General features: G+C 55.6%; 2 protein-coding genes and 2 long non-coding RNA genes across 5 annotated transcripts; all 4 read right to left on the bottom strand.

Moving 5' to 3' along the window:
* Positions 1-281: 281 nt before the first annotated feature.
* LOC125318672 lies at positions 282-2,077 on the bottom strand. The gene is made up of 3 exons (XR_007200479.1): positions 1,849-2,077; positions 829-866; positions 282-376 (listed from the first exon to the last, which is right to left on the bottom strand). It is a non-coding gene; the product is annotated as an uncharacterized LOC125318672 (long non-coding RNA).
* Positions 2,078-3,781: 1,704 nt separating this feature from the next.
* On the bottom strand, positions 3,782-12,523 carry LOC125318670 (serine/threonine-protein kinase PAK 3-like). 2 transcript variants are annotated; one of them, XM_048289621.1, is made up of 12 exons: positions 11,316-12,523; positions 9,875-9,912; positions 9,300-9,422; positions 8,363-8,510; positions 7,599-7,662; positions 6,943-6,991; positions 6,532-6,644; positions 6,158-6,275; positions 5,315-5,414; positions 4,837-5,033; positions 4,607-4,744; positions 3,782-4,364 (listed from the first exon to the last, which is right to left on the bottom strand). In XM_048289621.1, exons 1-12 carry the CDS (start codon positions 11,494-11,496, stop codon positions 4,263-4,265), a joined length of 1,371 nt encoding a protein of 456 aa, XP_048145578.1. In that variant the 5' UTR covers positions 11,497-12,523; the 3' UTR covers positions 3,782-4,262. The 2 variants fall into 2 exon arrangements, with proteins under 2 accessions (XP_048145578.1, XP_048145579.1); XM_048289622.1 differs by lacking the exon at positions 11,316-12,523 and adding an exon at positions 10,895-11,123.
* Positions 12,524-12,829: 306 nt separating this feature from the next.
* LOC125318855 lies at positions 12,830-13,797 on the bottom strand. The gene is made up of 2 exons (XR_007200523.1): positions 13,655-13,797; positions 12,830-13,412 (listed from the first exon to the last, which is right to left on the bottom strand). It is a non-coding gene; the product is annotated as an uncharacterized LOC125318855 (long non-coding RNA).
* Positions 13,798-14,559: 762 nt separating this feature from the next.
* LOC125318756 (serine/threonine-protein kinase PAK 3-like) lies at positions 14,560-17,592 on the bottom strand. The gene is made up of 6 exons (XM_048289687.1): positions 17,411-17,592; positions 16,647-16,710; positions 15,992-16,040; positions 15,581-15,693; positions 15,206-15,324; positions 14,560-14,588 (listed from the first exon to the last, which is right to left on the bottom strand). Exons 1-6 carry the CDS (start codon positions 17,439-17,441, stop codon positions 14,560-14,562), a joined length of 405 nt encoding a protein of 134 aa, XP_048145644.1. The 5' UTR covers positions 17,442-17,592.
* Between the last annotated feature and the right edge of the window lie 214 nt (positions 17,593-17,806).

The raw sequence follows: 17,806 nt of genomic DNA, 5'->3' as shown, positions 1-17,806 counted from the left end.
AAGGCACAATGCTGCCTCTCATCTGATCCCAAGAGACTTTCTCAGGCCCTCTCAGCGTCCCGGCAAAATGGCGCTCAAATGTGAAAGTTCAGAAGCCATTTGCCAGGGGTCCCTGGCCTGGCTGAAGCAGCACTACGTCATGGCAGGCACACAGCCCCCAGCATCTTCAGGCACGAGCGGCAAGGGCTGGCTCGTCAGAAACTTGAAGCTCGGCCCTGCACCAAAGGCAGTGCCAAGCACAGGTGCCACTTACTGGCTCTGCACGTTGAGGCTGTGGATGGACAACAGATGGAGGCTTCTTGTCATTTGGCTCCTCTTCAGCCTCTTCCTCAGCAAGAGAGGGAGCCAGAGGAGGTGCTGACCCTGCTGGTGAGCCCTGCAGACAGACAGCAGTGAGAGGGACAGGGAGCAGCCAGTCCTTCAGGAGCTGCTTTCTTGTCAGCTCCGGAAGCTGGTTTCTTTTCACCCAGACTAAGGGGAAATCAGAAACTTTGATCAAAGTGGGATTCTGAGTCGTGAAATTCACCCTCTTAAGATGGGCAAATTAGGTGGTGCTCCGTCTTGCTGTGCATTTGATCTTCCACCCTGGCTAGAATCAGCAAGACACCTTTGGCCTGCCACACTTGCCTTTCATCTCTTGAAAGGCTCTTCAATGGAAAATTAGGAAAGAGCCAGTGCTCCCTTTGCTGCTGCTGATGCCAGCACCGACTTGGGCTTTCTTTCCGCCTCTCAGGCTGGCACTCTACACTCTACCGCAACAGGCCAAGCTCACAGCTTGCTGCACAATTCTTACATGCCAGCAAGGTCAGAGGTTCCTTTGCCACTCACCAAAGGACGGGCGTGTCTCCATCCGCGTGTGAGGTGACCTGCAGCGAGCAAGGGAAAAGGAACCAGATGCCATTAGAAAAGTGCCTGTGGCTGGGGAGTCCCACAGGACAAGTCAGTCCCAACAGAGAGCATTTTCCTTTCCCAGCATCCCTCCAGGAGCAACACAAGATTTTTCCCACAGCAAGCAAGAGAACAACAAGGACACGATACTAGGCTCTCTCTACTTTTGTCACTGAAGAAATAGAAACACCATCACAGAAATGCCAAGTGTCCTTTAAGTCAGAGCTTCTGTTCTGCCCAACAGCTCAAGCAGCTTTTTCCTCTTCTCTTTCCTGCAACCTTTCTTTTCGTTTTTTGTTGTTGTTGTTGTTGTTGTTGTTGTTGCTGTTGTTTTATTTGTTTTTTATTTTTTAAAAATAAATTGCATACACTAATTCCCATCAACTTGCTGCAAATGATACCCCGGGAAAGCTTCCACAAAGGGCCCCATAGCTGTGGCGGTTCTCTTCTAAAGCAGCCCAGGAACAGCTCCTGGGTTCAGGAGCAAAGCCTAACCGGTTAGGAGCTTGCACTTCATCGCCCAGGGAATCGCTCTCTTGGCGCACCGCAAAGGGTCACAGCAGAGAGCCAAGGCCTCTAATGGCAGGATTTGGAGCAAAAAAGTGCTTTCCCTCACTCCTGGCCAAGTTTTAGAAGTACTTGTGAGACTCCCTGCCAGCCTGCAATTTGCAGGTTGTCTCGGCTGAAGCAGCAAGCTGAGGAAATGACAGTGTCCAACGCCACGCGCTCTCCCGTGGAGGGAACGCGGCCCCTGCAGGTTACGTTGCAAATACTCTGCACCCGCCAGCGAGTGCAGACACCCCCTTTTTAGCTGATGCTGTTGGCAGGAGCTTTAGCAAAGGAGCGGCATCTTAATGGCACTTTTGCTCCCAAGTCAGCTTCATCACTACAAACAAGCATAAAGAGCAAAGTGAAGCAAACGCCGTGTGATGGCTACCCCCAGGATAAACCTTTACTTACGAGTCAGGTGGGTCAGGAAGTAGCCGGAATACGCCACAGAAAAAACCGTGCAAACCGCGGCACAGACTTGCCCGATCATTCTAGCAGTGCTGTGCGGGTTTGCACACTGAATGCCACCCGGGGGAAAAACCAAGGCTCCTCTCGGGGTGCAGGCCGTCTGCTGAGAACGCCTCAGTCACGAGGGTCCTCCTGCAGCGAGCAAGCCAAAGAGCTGCTCTGGACAACGAGGCCTCGCGCGCACCGGGACAACGTTGCATCGACAGCACTGTGATGCGGCCCGGCTCCCTTGACGTCACAATAGCAGCCGCTCTGGGTCTGTTGGCATAGTTACGCCCAGCAACCAAAATCTTCTGTACAGCTGACGCAAAAGAAAAGCCTGGGAAGATCTCCTCAGTCGTAAAGCAGGAGAAAAAATCCTTACCGTCCATAAGCCAGTGCTCAAGGCATCCCGGGGTAACTCCGAAAATGCACCGATCCAGCAGGGCCCCAAGAAATCCAAGCAAACGTGACTTTTCCTCCCCAAGGCTTTGACTAAAAGCAAGTGTGCTTGTTCCTGCTGGCATCTTTGTTGCTTCTGAAAGCCCTAACTGCTTTGATGACATTTAGGGGACAAAAGAAGCCAAGGAAATCAGTTTCCAGGAGTATTGCAGTGCGCAGTTGCTTCTTGAGCACGTAGGTGCATGCTGACCTTTGCTCTGACTCAGTTTGGAGCCTGACCTCCCTTTCTGACAGGGAGATGTTGGCTTGTCTCCTGACACAAAGCTCCTCTCTTCCTGCTTGCTCTTTCTTTGGCACCTTAACGTTGGACAACGTGCAGAAGAGCTGCGCGCGGATTCTTGGGCTGCCACGCTTTTGTTGTGTTGCAGCTCTGGCAGCAGCCTTCCGGCTACCGCTGTGCGGTGGCCTGCAGGTGCCGAGCCCAAAGAAGGCCTGTTTCAAACAGTCAAAAGCTGCAGCCTCACAGATGTTTGCCCAGGCTCCGTGCTCCCTGTAAGATTCCTTGCAGACATTTGGACGGCCACATCCCAATGAAAATGAGATGCAGTCATTCCCTTCTCTGTCAAAAGCTCCAGTTAAAGCCAGGAGCCAGCTCGAAAGAGGAGAGAAAGTACTGAGTGGGAGAGGGAAACGAGTGCATGCAGCTCCTCTGGAAACCAACTCTGCTTGCCCGTGCAATAACGGCTCCGGGCTTAGCTTGCTTTTCTGGTGACTCAGCACAGACACGTCCTGTCTGCTGGTGGACAAGTGCTGCAGTGTCTTTGAGGAGCTTCACACTGGGCTCTTCACACTTCGCATGCTGCGGGTGGCATTTGAAAATCGATGCAATGGCTGAAAGGCCCAGCTGCACCTTGAAATTCTGTTGCTGAAAAACTGCAGTAATTTACCAGGATAATTCCCCCAATTTGAAAGCGTCTCGTTTTCCCCATCTCCTAGACAGCTCACATCAACCAGCCAGTTGTGGAGCTTACAGAAGGAAGAATGACACCTTAGCAGGGAAAGCCGAGTGTAGGCCCTCGGACTCCCTTGAGCAGAGCGCGTTAAGTGCCCCAAAAGGACCAGAGAGGGAAGCGTTTGGGGGACGTGCCGTTTCAGCCCTCCTTGGCTCTTCGATGCCCCGTGAGCGCCAGGAAAGGGGAACAAGCGGGGCCTGCTCCCTCCTCCTGCCGCGCCGTGAGGGGCGGCTGGCGCTGGGGGATGCCAGGGCACGGGGGGCGGGTGGGGGGGGGGCAACATCTGCGCAGGGCGGGCGGGGCGGCAGAGGCCACGGGGCGCGGGGGGCCGGGCAGGGCCCCTCTGCGAGGGGGGAGAGCCTTGGGCCGCTGGGAAGCAGCGCAAAGCCATCAACGGGACAGCCCGTCCAGAGCGCACGGCTTCGAAGGCGCTGCCCAGCTTAGGCACAGCGTGGCAAGGAAGGGAATCTTCCAGGGCTCTGGAGGTTTTACAGTTTTTTATTGCCAGTCCTGCTGAAACCAAGGGCTGAAACCAAGGGTCTTCCAGCTACTTCTTCATCTTCATCTTCATCTTCGTCTTCGTCTTCATCTTCATCATTCTGTCCTCCTGGTGACCTGTTCAGGCTGACAGCTCATGCCTGGTCCAGTTCTGCTGAGTCCCAGCTTTTTCTTTCATAGCTTAATCATCAGTATGGCGATTCGTCCATTTCTACCTCAAGGATAATTCTCAGCTCCCCTACATCAGCAATACTCTACTCTTAGCTAAACAATGCTCCATTAATGAAGCTTTCTGGGGTCTAGAGTCCTAACTGAAACCAGCTAAGCTAAGAAAATCTCAAAACTATAAACTTCCTAACTACGGAACAGCTCATTCTAAAACTCAGGGGATGGCCGCCGAATCTTCTCCTAAACACGGTACATCCCCTCGTCGCTCCTCTGAGCTGGCGGGGCAGCAAGGCCTCCTCAGGCGCAAGCGTCTCCTCTCCAGTCTTCCTGCACTTGCTTGGCTGAGATGATCAGAGCAGCCAGGCTGGAGGCAGGATCGCCTGAGGTCACAAAAGGATGCTGCCCAAAGGAAAAACAAAACCAAAAAGAACCATTACTTCCCAAGATCGCGTCCAACAGGCTCAAGCAGGGTTCCTCTGCTACCAGGAAGACGCACAAAGAGGACCGAGGGCACCATCTGCCCCTCCGCCTTCCGGTCCCGGACCTGTCTCGCCCAGGCCCACGTGGGCCCCAGTCCTCTTTGGCCCTTCACGCAGGCGTCCACAGCTCGCAGGGCTTTTTGCCGCTTTGCTTTTTCTTACCTTCAGGAGTTCCTGGGCAGACCAGCGCCTGTCCTCATCTGTCTGCAGGCAGCAGCGGAGAAAGTCGCGCAGGAGAGCCGAGTGCTGCCTGGGGTTTTGCAGTTTTGGGGCCCCGTTCCTTTCTATCAGTTCTAAAACCTACAAAAAAGGGAAGAGGACACTCTACCTGCTCCTTTCCTAGCCACAACAGCTCTCTCCACACAGAGCCGCACTTTTAAGCTGCACCTTACCCTGAGACGGGGTTCCCTCTGGTAAGGAGCTTCCCCTTCCACCATTTCCAGCCCCACGATCCCCAGTGACCAGATGTCCACTTTGGGGCCGTAGGCTTCTCCTCTCACGACTTCCGGCGCCATCCAGCTGGGAGTGCCGACGCTGGAGCTGCACTTGTCGCGCTCAGGGGTGAGCTGAGCACAGAGGCCAAAGTCAGCTGCGGAGAAAAACAAACCCTGTCAAAGCCAGCTACAACTGGCAAACCCAGCCAAAGGATTGCCCGCTCAAAGCCTGACAAGGCCACGGTGAATCTAGCCGGAAAAGCAGCAGTGCTCTGCTTCCGCGGGGCTGCAGCCAGGGAGATAAGGCACCGGCCACTTCAAAAATGCCCTCACGTTTCACGCGCTGGCCAAGCAGCCCTTCTGGAGAACTGGCAGTTACCCCAGAGCAGCCCCAGAGCGCATCCCGGCAACGCTGCGCCGCACCAAGGATACCCACCCAATTTCACAGATCCGTCCATGCTCACAAGAATGTTGCAGCTTTTGACGTCTCTGTGGATGACTCGGCGGGAATGAAGGAAATGCAGTCCTTGCAGGCACTGAGCGAGAGAGGAGAAAGGGAAAGGTGAAGGTTCAGGACCTGATTGCATCCTGCAAGAAAGGAACGGGCTCGACGAGAGTGGCAGCTTTCTCAGGGACTAGTGAGCCAGGGCGCAGCATCCTAGTGCTGTCAAGAGGAAGAGCTTGCTGCTTCAACACTCTTAGACGAGTGTTCCATCTTTCCAAGCAAAGGCACATCTGAGCTTCCAAAAGCCCCTCCTCCCTTCGGTACGTAGCACGTGCCCTTTGGCTGGGGGGCGTCATGGCAAAGATTTTCTTGGTAGCCTTGTGGCAGCAGAGGAGGAAGCAGCACGTTAGACCAGTTCCAGAATCCCACGCCATCTGGGCTGCACTGCTGTCCTTTGAAGCTGAGGGCATCTCCTTTGCCCTTAGCTTGAAATTCTGCCACCAGCGTGCAGGCTTGGAGCGGCAAGGAATGCAGGATACACAGACAGGCTCCAGGCAAAGCTGGCAAGAGGAAACAAGTGCGACACAGCGAGCGAGCCAGTGAGGCAGCGAGCACGAGCGCCGGAGCACAACGGCAGTACGTAAGAGTGCGAGAACGGAGCCTAGGAAGTGCGGGGACACTGGCAGGCAGTTGGCTTCAGGTGCTCTTTCTTCTCCGTGTCGTGACAGCAACAGCAAAGCAAGGCCGTGAGCAAGAAATCTCTGCTGTTCTTAACCACCAGTTGACAAGGGCCATCCTGTGCAGGCCAGGGGAAGCACAAGTGGCATCCCTCACCTCCCGACAGACAGCGCCTATCTGTCCTTCCTCGAGGTACACTGCCCCGAGTACATCATACAACGTGCCGCCGTCCATGAACTCCATCGCCAGCCAGAGCTCCCCGTCGACCAGGTAGCTGAAAGAAGAAAAGCCCGGCATGGAGAGAGAGGACCTGGGCACAGCCCAGTCACCCGAGGGGCTGACCCAGCTTTTTGGAAGTGCTCTCCAAGCTGCATATGCCAGAAGAGATTATTGCAGACCAAGTGCAACCTCCTCCCCTGCACTGGAGGAGAGAAATCCTAAACAGCTCCATTTTCTGCCAGCAACCAAAGGGGTTTGCCACTTTGGGCTTGCAGTATCCTAAAGGAACGTTGACATGAGAATAGCCCCACCTGTCTAAGTAGGTAACAATATTGGGGTTCCTACTGTCCCTCATGACCACGATTTCATTGACAGCCAGCTCCTCGGACATCTCCTCTTGAAGCGCCATTTTCTTGATGGCCACCTAAAAGGACATTGAGAGACCGTTGACTTGAGAAGGCGCTCGTCGCACGAGATGCCCAGGAACACGCAGCGAGTGCTTGTGCAATGACGCAGCCCAGCTGTGCCAGAGGGCAGAGCTTAGGAGAAGGACCAAAGCCCGTCCCAAATGCCGTCTGCAGGCTGCTGAGCCTAGTCCGTGCTTCAGAGGAGCAGCCTCTGCCGCAGAGATGGAGCGGCCACCCAAAGCTCCAGCCAAGGCTCGCAGCCGCGGCGAAAGCGCTCCAGAGCTGCAAAATCTGCTGGGGGCATTGACACTTTACCTGTTGTCCTGTGCTGGCGTCGAGGGCTTTATAAACAGCTCCAAAACCCCTAGAAAGAAAACAGCAGCAGAAAAAGAAAGCCCTTTAGTCCCTGGCGGTGAAAGCCAGCCTAGGCAGGAGATCTCCCCAGGCTGCCTGGAGCATTTGGAAAACGCCCAGCTGCGGCGCCTCCCCCGCCATTAGCACAACAGCCCAGCAGCCCTCTGCCATGCAGGGTGTCCGGGAGAAAACGGAGGCCCAATGTGAACACCAAGGGCTGCTACAAATCTCCAAGGCACACGCCCGATCGGTTCCGTTCCCAGCCTAAGGGGGACCCTTTGGAAAAACTGGAGAAGAAGAACTTGGAAAACTCTGCCTTGGAGAAGTGTTATCTGCCAGCTCTCGGGTGACAAGGTGCTCTGGTAGGCCGGCATACTGCGGCAGGGGCGGGACATCTTCCAGGCCCTGCTCCTTGCTGCAAGCAAGGCAGACCTTGCCAGCACCAGGTTGTCTTTGATGATGCCTTCTGACTGCTGTGACTGAGCAGTCCTGAGAGGTGGCAGGAAGGTAAAGCCAGAGTCTGACCGTGTTCGCAGCTTGCCTGATGTCACGCTTGACGCTACACCGGCCAGAGACTGGGCCCACGGTTTTGCGTAAGGAGCAGGCGTCAGACTTACCCTCGTCCGAGTTCTTCAAACGCCGAGTATTTCCTCCTCGGCTCGCCCAGACTCACAATGCTCCCTGAAAGACAAAAGCAGTGCAAGGTGCTCACTTTGAAAGGGAGATGCCGCTCCCCAGACGATCCAAGATGCAGCCCCACTGTCGGGAGCTCTGTGCCCTTTGCAGTCACTTGGCTTCCAGCCGCTGAGAACAGCGAGCGGGAGGGCCATCTTCTCCACCTTTCAGCAGCTGGCCTTTCCAAGAAGGACTTCACGGCTTTCAAGCACAGCAGCTCATGTGATAACCCAGAACGATGGGCCTTTGGGAACTGGGCCCTCAGAGCTAAGGAAGGGCCTCCGCAGCCTCTGCACTGGCACCTGCCGCCACCGGCAGGGCCACTTAGGAGAACAACGTGCACCAGTGAGAGGAGGAGTGAGAACAGTCGTAGAAATGGCAGCAGCGGAGAATAGCTGGGGCCCGAGAGCTCCCTGGGGCCCAGTCACCCGCTAGGTGCCAGCCTTCTGCTCAACAGAAACAACCTCTGCTTTTGTCTTTGGCACAGAGGGCAGCCCAGGCAAAGCCAAGCCAGTGCCAGCTGCCCTCGGAGGCAGCGGGAACACGCCGAGCGCTCTCTTGCTGCCTCAAAGCACAGCAACCGGCTCTTGGAGGGAGGCCTAAATGCCTCTGTGACACTAAAGCGAGGAGGAACTTCTGGCGCAGCCAATACAGAGACGCACAGAAAACACGCCGCTCTGGCAGACCGGAAATACACCAGACGTACTCAGTCTCCTCAGGCTCTGCTCCTCTCTCATCTCCAGCTGCTGGGCTGGGCTGCTGGACGAAGTGCTGGCATGTGGGGGAGTGCTGGCTGCTGCAGACCGCGCCGGTGCAGCGGCACGTTGAACGGCAGAGCGCGCGTCAAGAGAGAGCTGGGACAAGAAAGGATTGCCCGTCAGAAAGGTGGTTGGCACAGATACCCCACAGAGCACACGGCCAAAGGAAGGCTGTCGGCCACCGCCAGGCCTCTTTGGCTGGGGGGGTTTTGCATGTGCCCTTCTCAAAGGCAACGGGCAAACCCCGAAGGCTGCTGTGCTACAGCAGCACATGGCCAGGCTCATGCTACATTTTATCGATTTTCTGCAAGACGACTGCAACAAGGTATTGACGAGGTTGCAAAGATACAGAAAGAGGTGGGAGCAGGGCCCCAGAGCCCCGTTGCTTTCCTCCTGCTGTGCTCCCCTGGGCAATGAAGTCACCCTCGAGTGGGCATGGTCGTGTCTGACCAGAAGGCCAGTCTGGTCTACGTTGTGCCTGAAGCTAATTGGTCCCTCCCAGGGGCCAGTGTCTCCTAAGTATCCTGCAAGGCTGTCAACTGCGTCTTTGGACCGTCTCTGGCCGCTGACCACGGGGAGCCTGCAGGGACACCGTGCACCAAGGGGCTCGCTTCTACGCTGGCAACAATTTAAAGGCACAATGCTGCCTCTCATCTGATCCCAAGAGACTTTCTCAGGCCCTCTCAGCGTCCCGGCAAAATGGCGCTCAAATGTGAAAGTTCAGAAGCCATTTGCCAGGGGTCCCTGGCCTGGCTGAAGCAGCACTACGTCATGGCAGGCACACAGCCCCCAGCATCTTCAGGCACGAGCGGCAAGGGCTGGCTCGTCAGAAACTTGAAGCTCGGCCCTGCACCAAAGGCAGTGCCAAGCACAGGTGCCACTTACTGGCTCTGCACGTTCAGGCTGTGGATGGACAACAGATGGAGGCTTCTTGTCATTTGGCTCCTCTTCAGCCTCTTCCTCAGCAAGAGAGGGAGCCAGAGGAGGTGCTGACCCTGCTGGTGAGCCCTGCAGACAGACAGCAGTGAGAGGGACAGGGAGCAGCCAGTCCTTCAGGAGCTGCTTTCTTGTCAGCTCCGGAAGCTGGTTTCTTTTCACCCAGACTAAGGGGAAATCAGAAACTTTGATCAAAGTGGGATTCTGAGTCGTGAAATTCACCCTCTTAAGATGGGCAAATTAGGTGGTGCTCCGTCTTGCTGTGCATTTGATCTTCCACCCTGGCTAGAATCAGCAAGACACCTTTGGCCTGCCACACTTGCCTTTCATCTCTTGAAAGGCTCTTCAATGGAAAATTAGGAAAGAGCCAGTGCTCCCTTTGCTGCTGCTGATGCCAGCACCGACTTGGGCTTTCTTTCCGCCTCTCAGGCTGGCACTCTACACTCTACCGCAACAGGCCAAGCTCACAGCTTGCTGCACAATTCTTACATGCCAGCAAGGTCAGAGGTTCCTTTGCCACTCACCAAAGGACGGGCGTGTCTCCATCCGCGTGTGAGGTGACCTGCAGCGAGCAAGGGAAAAGGAACCAGATGCCATTAGAAAAGTGCCTGTGGCTGGGGAGTCCCACAGGACAAGTCAGTCCCAACAGAGAGCATTTTCCTTTCCCAGCATCCCTCCAGGAGCAACACAAGATTTTTCCCACAGCAAGCAAGAGAACAACAAGGACACGATACTAGGCTCTCTCTACTTTTGTCACTGAAGAAATAGAAACACCATCACAGAAATGCCAAGTGTCCTTTAAGTCAGAGCTTCTGTTCTGCCCAACAGCTCAAGCAGCTTTTTCCTCTTCTCTTTCCTGCAACCTTTCTTTTCGTTTTTTGTTGTTGTTGTTGTTGTTGTTGTTGTTGCTGTTGTTTTATTTGTTTTTTATTTTTTAAAAATAAATTGCATACACTAATTCCCATCAACTTGCTGCAAATGATACCCCGGGAAAGCTTCCACAAAGGGCCCCATAGCTGTGGCGGTTCTCTTCTAAAGCAGCCCAGGAACAGCTCCTGGGTTCAGGAGCAAAGCCTAACCGGTTAGGAGCTTGCACTTCATCGCCCAGGGAATCGCTCTCTTGGCGCACCGCAAAGGGTCACAGCAGAGAGCCAAGGCCTCTAATGGCAGGATTTGGAGCAAAAAAGTGCTTTCCCTCACTCCTGGCCAAGTTTTAGAAGTACTTGTGAGACTCCCTGCCAGCCTGCAATTTGCAGGTTGTCTCGGCTGAAGCAGCAAGCTGAGGAAATGACAGTGTCCAACGCCACGCGCTCTCCCGTGGAGGGAACGCGGCCCCTGCAGGTTACGTTGCAAATACTCTGCACCCGCCAGCGAGTGCAGACACCCCCTTTTTAGCTGATGCTGTTGGCAGGAGCTTTAGCAAAGGAGCGGCATCTTAATGGCACTTTTGCTCCCAAGTCAGCTTCATCACTACAAACAAGCATAAAGAGCAAAGTGAAGCAAACGCCGTGTGATGGCTACCCCCAGGATAAACCTTTACTTACGAGTCAGGTGGGTCAGGAAGTAGCCGGAATACGCCACAGAAAAAACCGTGCAAACCGCGGCACAGACTTGCCCGATCATTCTAGCAGTGCTGTGCGGGTTTGCACACTGAATGCCACCCGGGGGAAAAACCAAGGCTCCTCTCGGGGTGCAGGCCGTCTGCTGAGAACGCCTCAGTCACGAGGGTCCTCCTGCAGCGAGCAAGCCAAAGAGCTGCTCTGGACAACGAGGCCTCGCGCGCACCGGGACAACGTTGCATCGACAGCACTGTGATGCGGCCCGGCTCCCTTGACGTCACAATAGCAGCCGCTCTGGGTCTGTTGGCATAGTTACGCCCAGCAACCAAAATCTTCTGTACAGCTGACGCAAAAGAAAAGCCTGGGAAGATCTCCTCAGTCGTAAAGCAGGAGAAAAAATCCTTACCGTCCATAAGCCAGTGCTCAAGGCATCCCGGGGTAACTCCGAAAATGCACCGATCCAGCAGGGCCCCAAGAAATCCAAGCAAACGTGACTTTTCCTCCCCAAGGCTTTGACTAAAAGCAAGTGTGCTTGTTCCTGCTGGCATCTTTGTTGCTTCTGAAAGCCCTAACTGCTTTGATGACATTTAGGGGACAAAAGAAGCCAAGGAAATCAGTTTCCAGGAGTATTGCAGTGCGCAGTTGCTTCTTGAGCACGTAGGTGCATGCTGACCTTTGCTCTGACTCAGTTTGGAGCCTGACCTCCCTTTCTGACAGGGAGATGTTGGCTTGTCTCCTGACACAAAGCTCCTCTCTTCCTGCTTGCTCTTTCTTTGGCACCTTAACGTTGGACAACGTGCAGAAGAGCTGCGCGCGGATTCTTGGGCTGCCACGCTTTTGTTGTGTTGCAGCTCTGGCAGCAGCCTTCCGGCTACCGCTGTGCGGTGGCCTGCAGGTGCCGAGCCCAAAGAAGGCCTGTTTCAAACAGTCAAAAGCTGCAGCCTCACAGATGTTTGCCCAGGCTCCGTGCTCCCTGTAAGATTCCTTGCAGACATTTGGACGGCCACATCCCAATGAAAATGAGATGCAGTCATTCCCTTCTCTGTCAAAAGCTCCAGTTAAAGCCAGGAGCCAGCTCGAAAGAGGAGAGAAAGTACTGAGTGGGAGAGGGAAACGAGTGCATGCAGCTCCTCTGGAAACCAACTCTGCTTGCCCGTGCAATAACGGCTCCGGGCTTAGCTTGCTTTTCTGGTGACTCAGCACAGACACGTCCTGTCTGCTGGTGGACAAGTGCTGCAGTGTCTTTGAGGAGCTTCACACTGGGCTCTTCACACTTCGCATGCTGCGGGTGGCATTTGAAAATCGATGCAATGGCTGAAAGGCCCAGCTGCACCTTGAAATTCTGTTGCTGAAAAACTGCAGTAATTTACCAGGATAATTCCCCCAATTTGAAAGCGTCTCGTTTTCCCCATCTCCTAGACAGCTCACATCAACCAGCCAGTTGTGGAGCTTACAGAAGGAAGAATGACACCTTAGCAGGGAAAGCCGAGTGTAGGCCCTCGGACTCCCTTGAGCAGAGCGCGTTAAGTGCCCCAAAAGGACCAGAGAGGGAAGCGTTTGGGGGACGTGCCGTTTCAGCCCTCCTTGGCTCTTCGATGCCCCGTGAGCGCCAGGAAAGGGGAACAAGCGGGGCCTGCTCCCTCCTCCTGCCGCGCCGTGAGGGGCGGCTGGCGCTGGGGGATGCCAGGGCACGGGGGGCGGGTGGGGGGGGGGGGCAACATCTGCGCAGGGCGGGCGGGGCGGCAGAGGCCACGGGGCGCGGGGGGCCGGGCAGGGCCCCTCTGCGAGGGGGGAGAGCCTTGGGCCGCTGGGAAGCAGCGCAAAGCCATCAACGGGACAGCCCGTCCAGAGCGCACGGCTTCGAAGGCGCTGTCCAGCTTAGGCACAGCGTGGCAAGGAAGGGAATCTTCCAGGGCTCTGGAGGTTTTACAGTTTTTTATTGCCAGTCCTGCTGAAACCAAGGGCTGAAACCAAGGGTCTTCCAGCTACTTCTTCATCTTCATCTTCATCTTCGTCTTCGTCTTCATCTTCATCATTCTGTCCTCCTGGTGACCTGTTCAGGCTGACAGCTCATGCCTGGTCCAGTTCTGCTGAGTCCCAGCTTTTTCTTTCATAGCTTAATCATCAGTATGGCGATTCGTCCATTTCTACCTCAAGGATAATTCTCAGCTCCCCTACATCAGCAATACTCTACTCTTAGCTAAACAATGCTCCATTAATGAAGCTTTCTGGGGTCTAGAGTCCTAACTGAAACCAGCTAAGCTAAGAAAATCTCAAAACTATAAACTTCCTAACTACGGAACAGCTCATTCTAAAACTCAGGGGATGGCCGCCGAATCTTCTCCTAAACACGGTACATCCCCTCGTCGCTCCTCTGAGCTGGCGGGGCAGCAAGGCCTCCTCAGGCGCAAGCGTCTCCTCTCCAGTCTTCCTGCACTTGCTTGGCTGAGATGATCAGAGCAGCCAGGCTGGAGGCAGGATCGCCTGAGGTCACAAAAGGATGCTGCCCAAAGGAAAAACAAAACCAAAAAGAACCATTACTTCCCAAGATCGCGTCCAACAGGCTCAAGCAGGGTTCCTCTGCTACCAGGAAGACGCACAAAGAGGACCGAGGGCACCATCTGCCCCTCCGCCTTCCGGTCCCGGACCTGTCTCGCCCAGGCCCACGTGGCCCCCAGTCCTCTTTGGCCCTTCACGCAGGCGTCCACAGCTCGCAGGGCTTTTTGCCGCTTTGCTTTTTCTTACCTTCAGGAGTTCCTGGGCAGACCAGCGCCTGTCCTCATCTGTCTGCAGGCAGCAGCGGAGAAAGTCGCGCAGGAGAGCCGAGTGCTGCCTGGGGTTTTGCAGTTTTGGGGCCCCGTTCCTTTCTATCAGTTCTAAAACCTACAAAAAAGGGAAGAGGACACTCTACCTGCTCCTTTCCTAGCCACAACAGCTCTCTCCACACAGAGCCGCACTTTTAAGCTGCACCTTAGCCTGAGACGGGGTTCCCTCTGGTAAGGAGCTTCCCCTTCCACCATTTCCAGCCCCACGATCCCCAGTGACCAGATGTCCACTTTGGGGCCGTAGGCTTCTCCTCTCACGACTTCCGGCGCCATCCAGCTGGGAGTGCCGACGCTGGAGCTGCACTTGTCGCGCTCAGGGGTGAGCTGAGCACAGAGGCCAAAGTCAGCTGCGGAGAAAAACAAACCCTGTCAAAGCCAGCTACAACTGGCAAACCCAGCCAAAGGATTGCCCGCTCAAAGCCTGACAAGGCCACGGTGAATCTAGCCGGAAAAGCAGCAGTGCTCTGCTTCCGCGGGGCTGCAGCCAGGGAGAAGGCACCGGCCACTTCAAAAATGCCCTCACGTTTCACGCGCTGGCCAAGCAGCCCTTCTGGAGAACTGGCAGTTACCCCCAGAGCAGCCCCAGAGCGCATCCCGGCAACGCTGCGCCGCACCAAGGATACCCACCCAATTTCACAGATCCGTCCATGCTCACAAGAATGTTGCAGCTTTTGACGTCTCTGTGGATGACTCGGCGGGAATGAAGGAAATGCAGTCCTTGCAGGCACTGAGCGAGAGAGGAGAAAGGAAAGGTGAAGGTTCAGGACCTGATTGCATCCTGCAAGAAAGGAACGGGCTCGACGAGAGTGGCAGCTTTCTCAGGGACTAGTGAGCCAGGGCGCAGCATCCTAGTGCTGTCAAGAGGAAGAGCTTGCTGCTTCAACACTCTTAGACGAGTGTTCCATCTTTCCAAGCAAAGGCACATCTGAGCTTCCAAAAGCCCCTCCTCCCTTCGGTACGTAGCACGTGCCCTTTGGCTGGGGGGCGTCATGGCAAAGATTTTCTTGGTAGCCTTGTGGCAGCAGAGGAGGAAGCAGCACGTTAGGACCAGTTCCAGAATCCCACGCCATCTGGGCTGCACTGCTGTCCTTTGAAAGCTGAGGGCATCTCCTTTGCCCTTAGCTTGAAATTCTGCCACCAGCGTGCAGGCTTGGAGCGGCAAGGAATGCAGGATACACAGACAGGCTCCAGGCAAAGCTGGCAAGAGGAAACAAGTGCGACACAGCGAGCGAGCCAGTGAGGCAGCGAGCACGAGCGCCGGAGCACAACGGCAGTACGTAAGAGTGCGAGAACGGAGCCTAGGAAGTGCGGGGACACTGGCAGGCAGTTGGCTTCAGGTGCTCTTTCTTCTCCGTGTCGTGACAGCAACAGCAAAGCAAGGCCGTGAGCAAGAAATCTCTGCTGTTCTTAACCACCAGTTGACAAGGGCCATCCTGTGCAGGCCAGGGGAAGCACAAGTGGCATCCCTCACCTCCCGACAGACCAGCGCCTATCTGTCCTTCCTCGAGGTACACTGCCCCGAGTACATCATACAACGTGCCGCCGTCCATGAACTCCATCGCCAGCCAGAGCTCCCCGTCGACCAGGTAGCTGAAAGAAGAAAAGCCCGGCATGGAGAGAGAGGACCTGGGCACAGCCCAGTCACCCGAGGGGCTGACCCAGCTTTTTGGAAGTGCTCTCCAAGCTGCATATGCCAGAAGAGATTATTGCAGACCAAGTGCAACCTCCTCCCCTGCACTGGAGGAGAGAAATCCTAAACAGCTCCATTTTCTGCCAGCAACCAAAGGGGTTTGCCACTTTGGGCTTGCAGTATCCTAAAGGAACGTTGACATGAGAATAGCCCCACCTGTCTAAGTAGGTAACAATATTGGGGTTCCTACTGTCCCTCATGACCACGATTTCATTGACAGCCAGCTCCTCGGACATCTCCTCTTGAAGCGCCATTTTCTTGATGGCCACCTAAAAGGACATTGAGAGACCGTTGACTTGAGAAGGCGCTCGTCGCACGAGATGCCCAGGAACACGCAGCGAGTGCTTGTGCAATGACGCAGCCCAGCTGTGCCAGAGGGCAGAGCTTAGGAGAAGGACCAAAGCCCGTCCCAAATGCCGTCTGCAGGCTGCTGAGCCTAGTCCGTGCTTCAGAGGAGCAGCCTCTGCCGCAGAGATGGAGCGGCCACCCAAAGCTCCAGCCAAGGCTCGCAGCCGCGGCGAAAGCGCTCCAGAGCTGCAAAATCTGCTGGGGGCATTGACACTTTACCTGTTGTCCTGTGCTGGCGTCGAGGGCTTTATAAACAGCTCCAAAACCCCTAGAAAGAAAACAGCAGCAGAAAAAGAAAGCCCTTTAGTCCCTGGCGGTGAAAGCCAGCCTAGGCAGGAGATCTCCCCAGGCTGCCTGGAGCATTTGGAAAACGCCCAGCTGCGGCGCCTCCCCCGCCATTAGCACAACAGCCCAGCAGCCCTCTGCCATGCAGGGTGTCCGGGAGAAAACGGAGGCCCAATGTGAACACCAAGGGCTGCTACAAATCTCCAAGGCACACGCCCGATCGGTTCCGTTCCCAGCCTAAGGGGGACCCTTTGGAAAAACTGGAGAAGAAGAACTTGGAAAACTCTGCCTTGGAGAAGTGTTATCTGCCAGCTCTCGGGTGACAAGGTGCTCTGGTAGGCCGGCATACTGCGGCAGGGGCGGGACATCTTCCAGGCCTGCTCCTTGCTGCAAGCAAGGCAGACCTTGCCAGCACCAGGTTGTCTTTGATGATGCCTTCTGACTGCTGTGACTGAGCAGTCCTGAGAGGTGGCAGGAAGGTAAAGCCAGAGTCTGACCGTGTTCGCAGCTTGCCTGATGTCACGCTTGACGCTACACCGGCCAGAGACTGGGCCCACGGTTTTGCGTAAGGAGCAGGCGTCAGACTTACCCTCGTCCGAGTTCTTCAAACGCCGAGTATTTCCTCCTCGGCTCGCCCAGACTCACAATGCTCCCTGAAAGACAAAAGCAGTGCAAGGTGCTCACTTTGAAAGGGAGATGCCGCTCCCCAGACGATCCAAGATGCAGCCCCACTGTCGGGAGCTCTGTGCCCTTTGCAGTCACTTGGCTTCCAGCCGCTGAGAACAGCGAGCGGGAGGGCCATCTTCTCCACCTTTCAGCAGCTGGCCTTTCCAAGAAGGACTTCACGGCTTTCAAGCACAGCAGCTCATGTGATAACCCAGAACGATGGGCCTTTGGGAACTGGGCCCTCAGAGCTAAGGAAGGGCCTCCGCAGCCTCTGCACTGGCACCTGCCGCCACCGGCAGGGCCACTTAGGAGAACAACGTGCACCAGTGAGAGGAGGAGTGAGAACAGTCGTAGAAATGGCAGCAGCGGAGAATAGCTGGGGCCCGAGAGCTCCCTGGGGCCCAGTCACCCGCTAGGTGCCAGCCTTCTGCTCAACAGAAACAACCTCTGCTTTTGTCTTTGGCACAGAGGGCAGCCCCAGGCAAAGCCAAGCCAGTGCCAGCTGCCCTCGGAGGCAGCGGGAACACGCCGAGCGCTCTCTTGCTGCCTCAAAGCACAGCAACGGCTCTTGGAGGGAGGCCTAAATGCCTCTGTGACACTAAAGCGAGGAGGAACTTCTGGCGCAGCCAATACAGAGACGCACAGAAAACACGCCGCTCTGGCAGACCGGAAATACACCAGACGTACTCAGTCTCCTCAGGCTCTGCTCCTCTCTCATCTCCAGCTGCTGGGCTGGGCTGCTGGACGAAGTGCTGGCATGTGGGGGAGTGCTGGCTGCTGCAGACCGCGCCGGTGCAGCGGCACGTTGAACGGCAGAGCGCGCGTCAAGAGAGAGCTGGGACAAGAAAGGATTGCCCGTCAGAAAGGTGGTTGGCACAGATACCCCACAGAGCACACGGCCAAAGGAAGGCTGTCGGCCACCGCCAGGCCTCTTTGGCTGGGGGGTTTTGCATGTGCCCTTCTCAAAGGCAACGGGCAAACCCCGAAGGCTGCTGTGCTACAGCAGCACATGGCCAGGCTCATGCTACATTTTATCGATTTTCTGCAAGACGACTGCAACAAGGTATTGACGAGGTTGCAAAG

Source organism: Corvus hawaiiensis, chromosome 31 (assembly GCF_020740725.1).
Source record: "Corvus hawaiiensis isolate bCorHaw1 chromosome 31, bCorHaw1.pri.cur, whole genome shotgun sequence".
In the NCBI taxonomy this organism is placed as follows: domain Eukaryota; kingdom Metazoa; phylum Chordata; class Aves; order Passeriformes; family Corvidae; genus Corvus; species Corvus hawaiiensis.
The sequence above is the reverse complement of the archived record's forward strand: the minus strand, read 5'-3'. Positions and strand labels throughout refer to the sequence as shown.

What these genes read in the sequence shown, in the direction of transcription:
- LOC125318670 (XM_048289621.1), bottom strand. Translation starts at nt 11,496, where the DNA reads ATGTCATCAAAGCAGTTAGGGCTTTCAGAAGCAACAAAGATGCCAGCA. An exon ending in ATTGTTACCTACTTAGACAG is followed by an intron (nt 6,276 to 6,531) that starts GTGGGGCTATTC and finishes TTCTTCTTTCAG; the next exon opens with CTACCTGGTCGACGGGGAGC. An exon ending in TAGGCGCTGTCTGTCGGGAG is followed by an intron (nt 5,415 to 6,157) that starts GTGAGGGATGCC and finishes TCTCTCGCTCAG; the next exon opens with TGCCTGCAAGGACTGCATTT.
- LOC125318756 (XM_048289687.1), bottom strand. Translation starts at nt 17,441, where the DNA reads ATGAGAGAGGAGCAGAGCCTGAGGAGACTGA. An exon ending in TTTGAAGAACTCGGACGAGG is followed by an intron (nt 16,041 to 16,646) that starts GTAAGTCTGACG and finishes TTTTCTTTCTAG; the next exon opens with GGGTTTTGGAGCTGTTTATA. An exon ending in ATTGTTACCTACTTAGACAG is followed by an intron (nt 15,325 to 15,580) that starts GTGGGGCTATTC and finishes TTCTTCTTTCAG; the next exon opens with CTACCTGGTCGACGGGGAGC.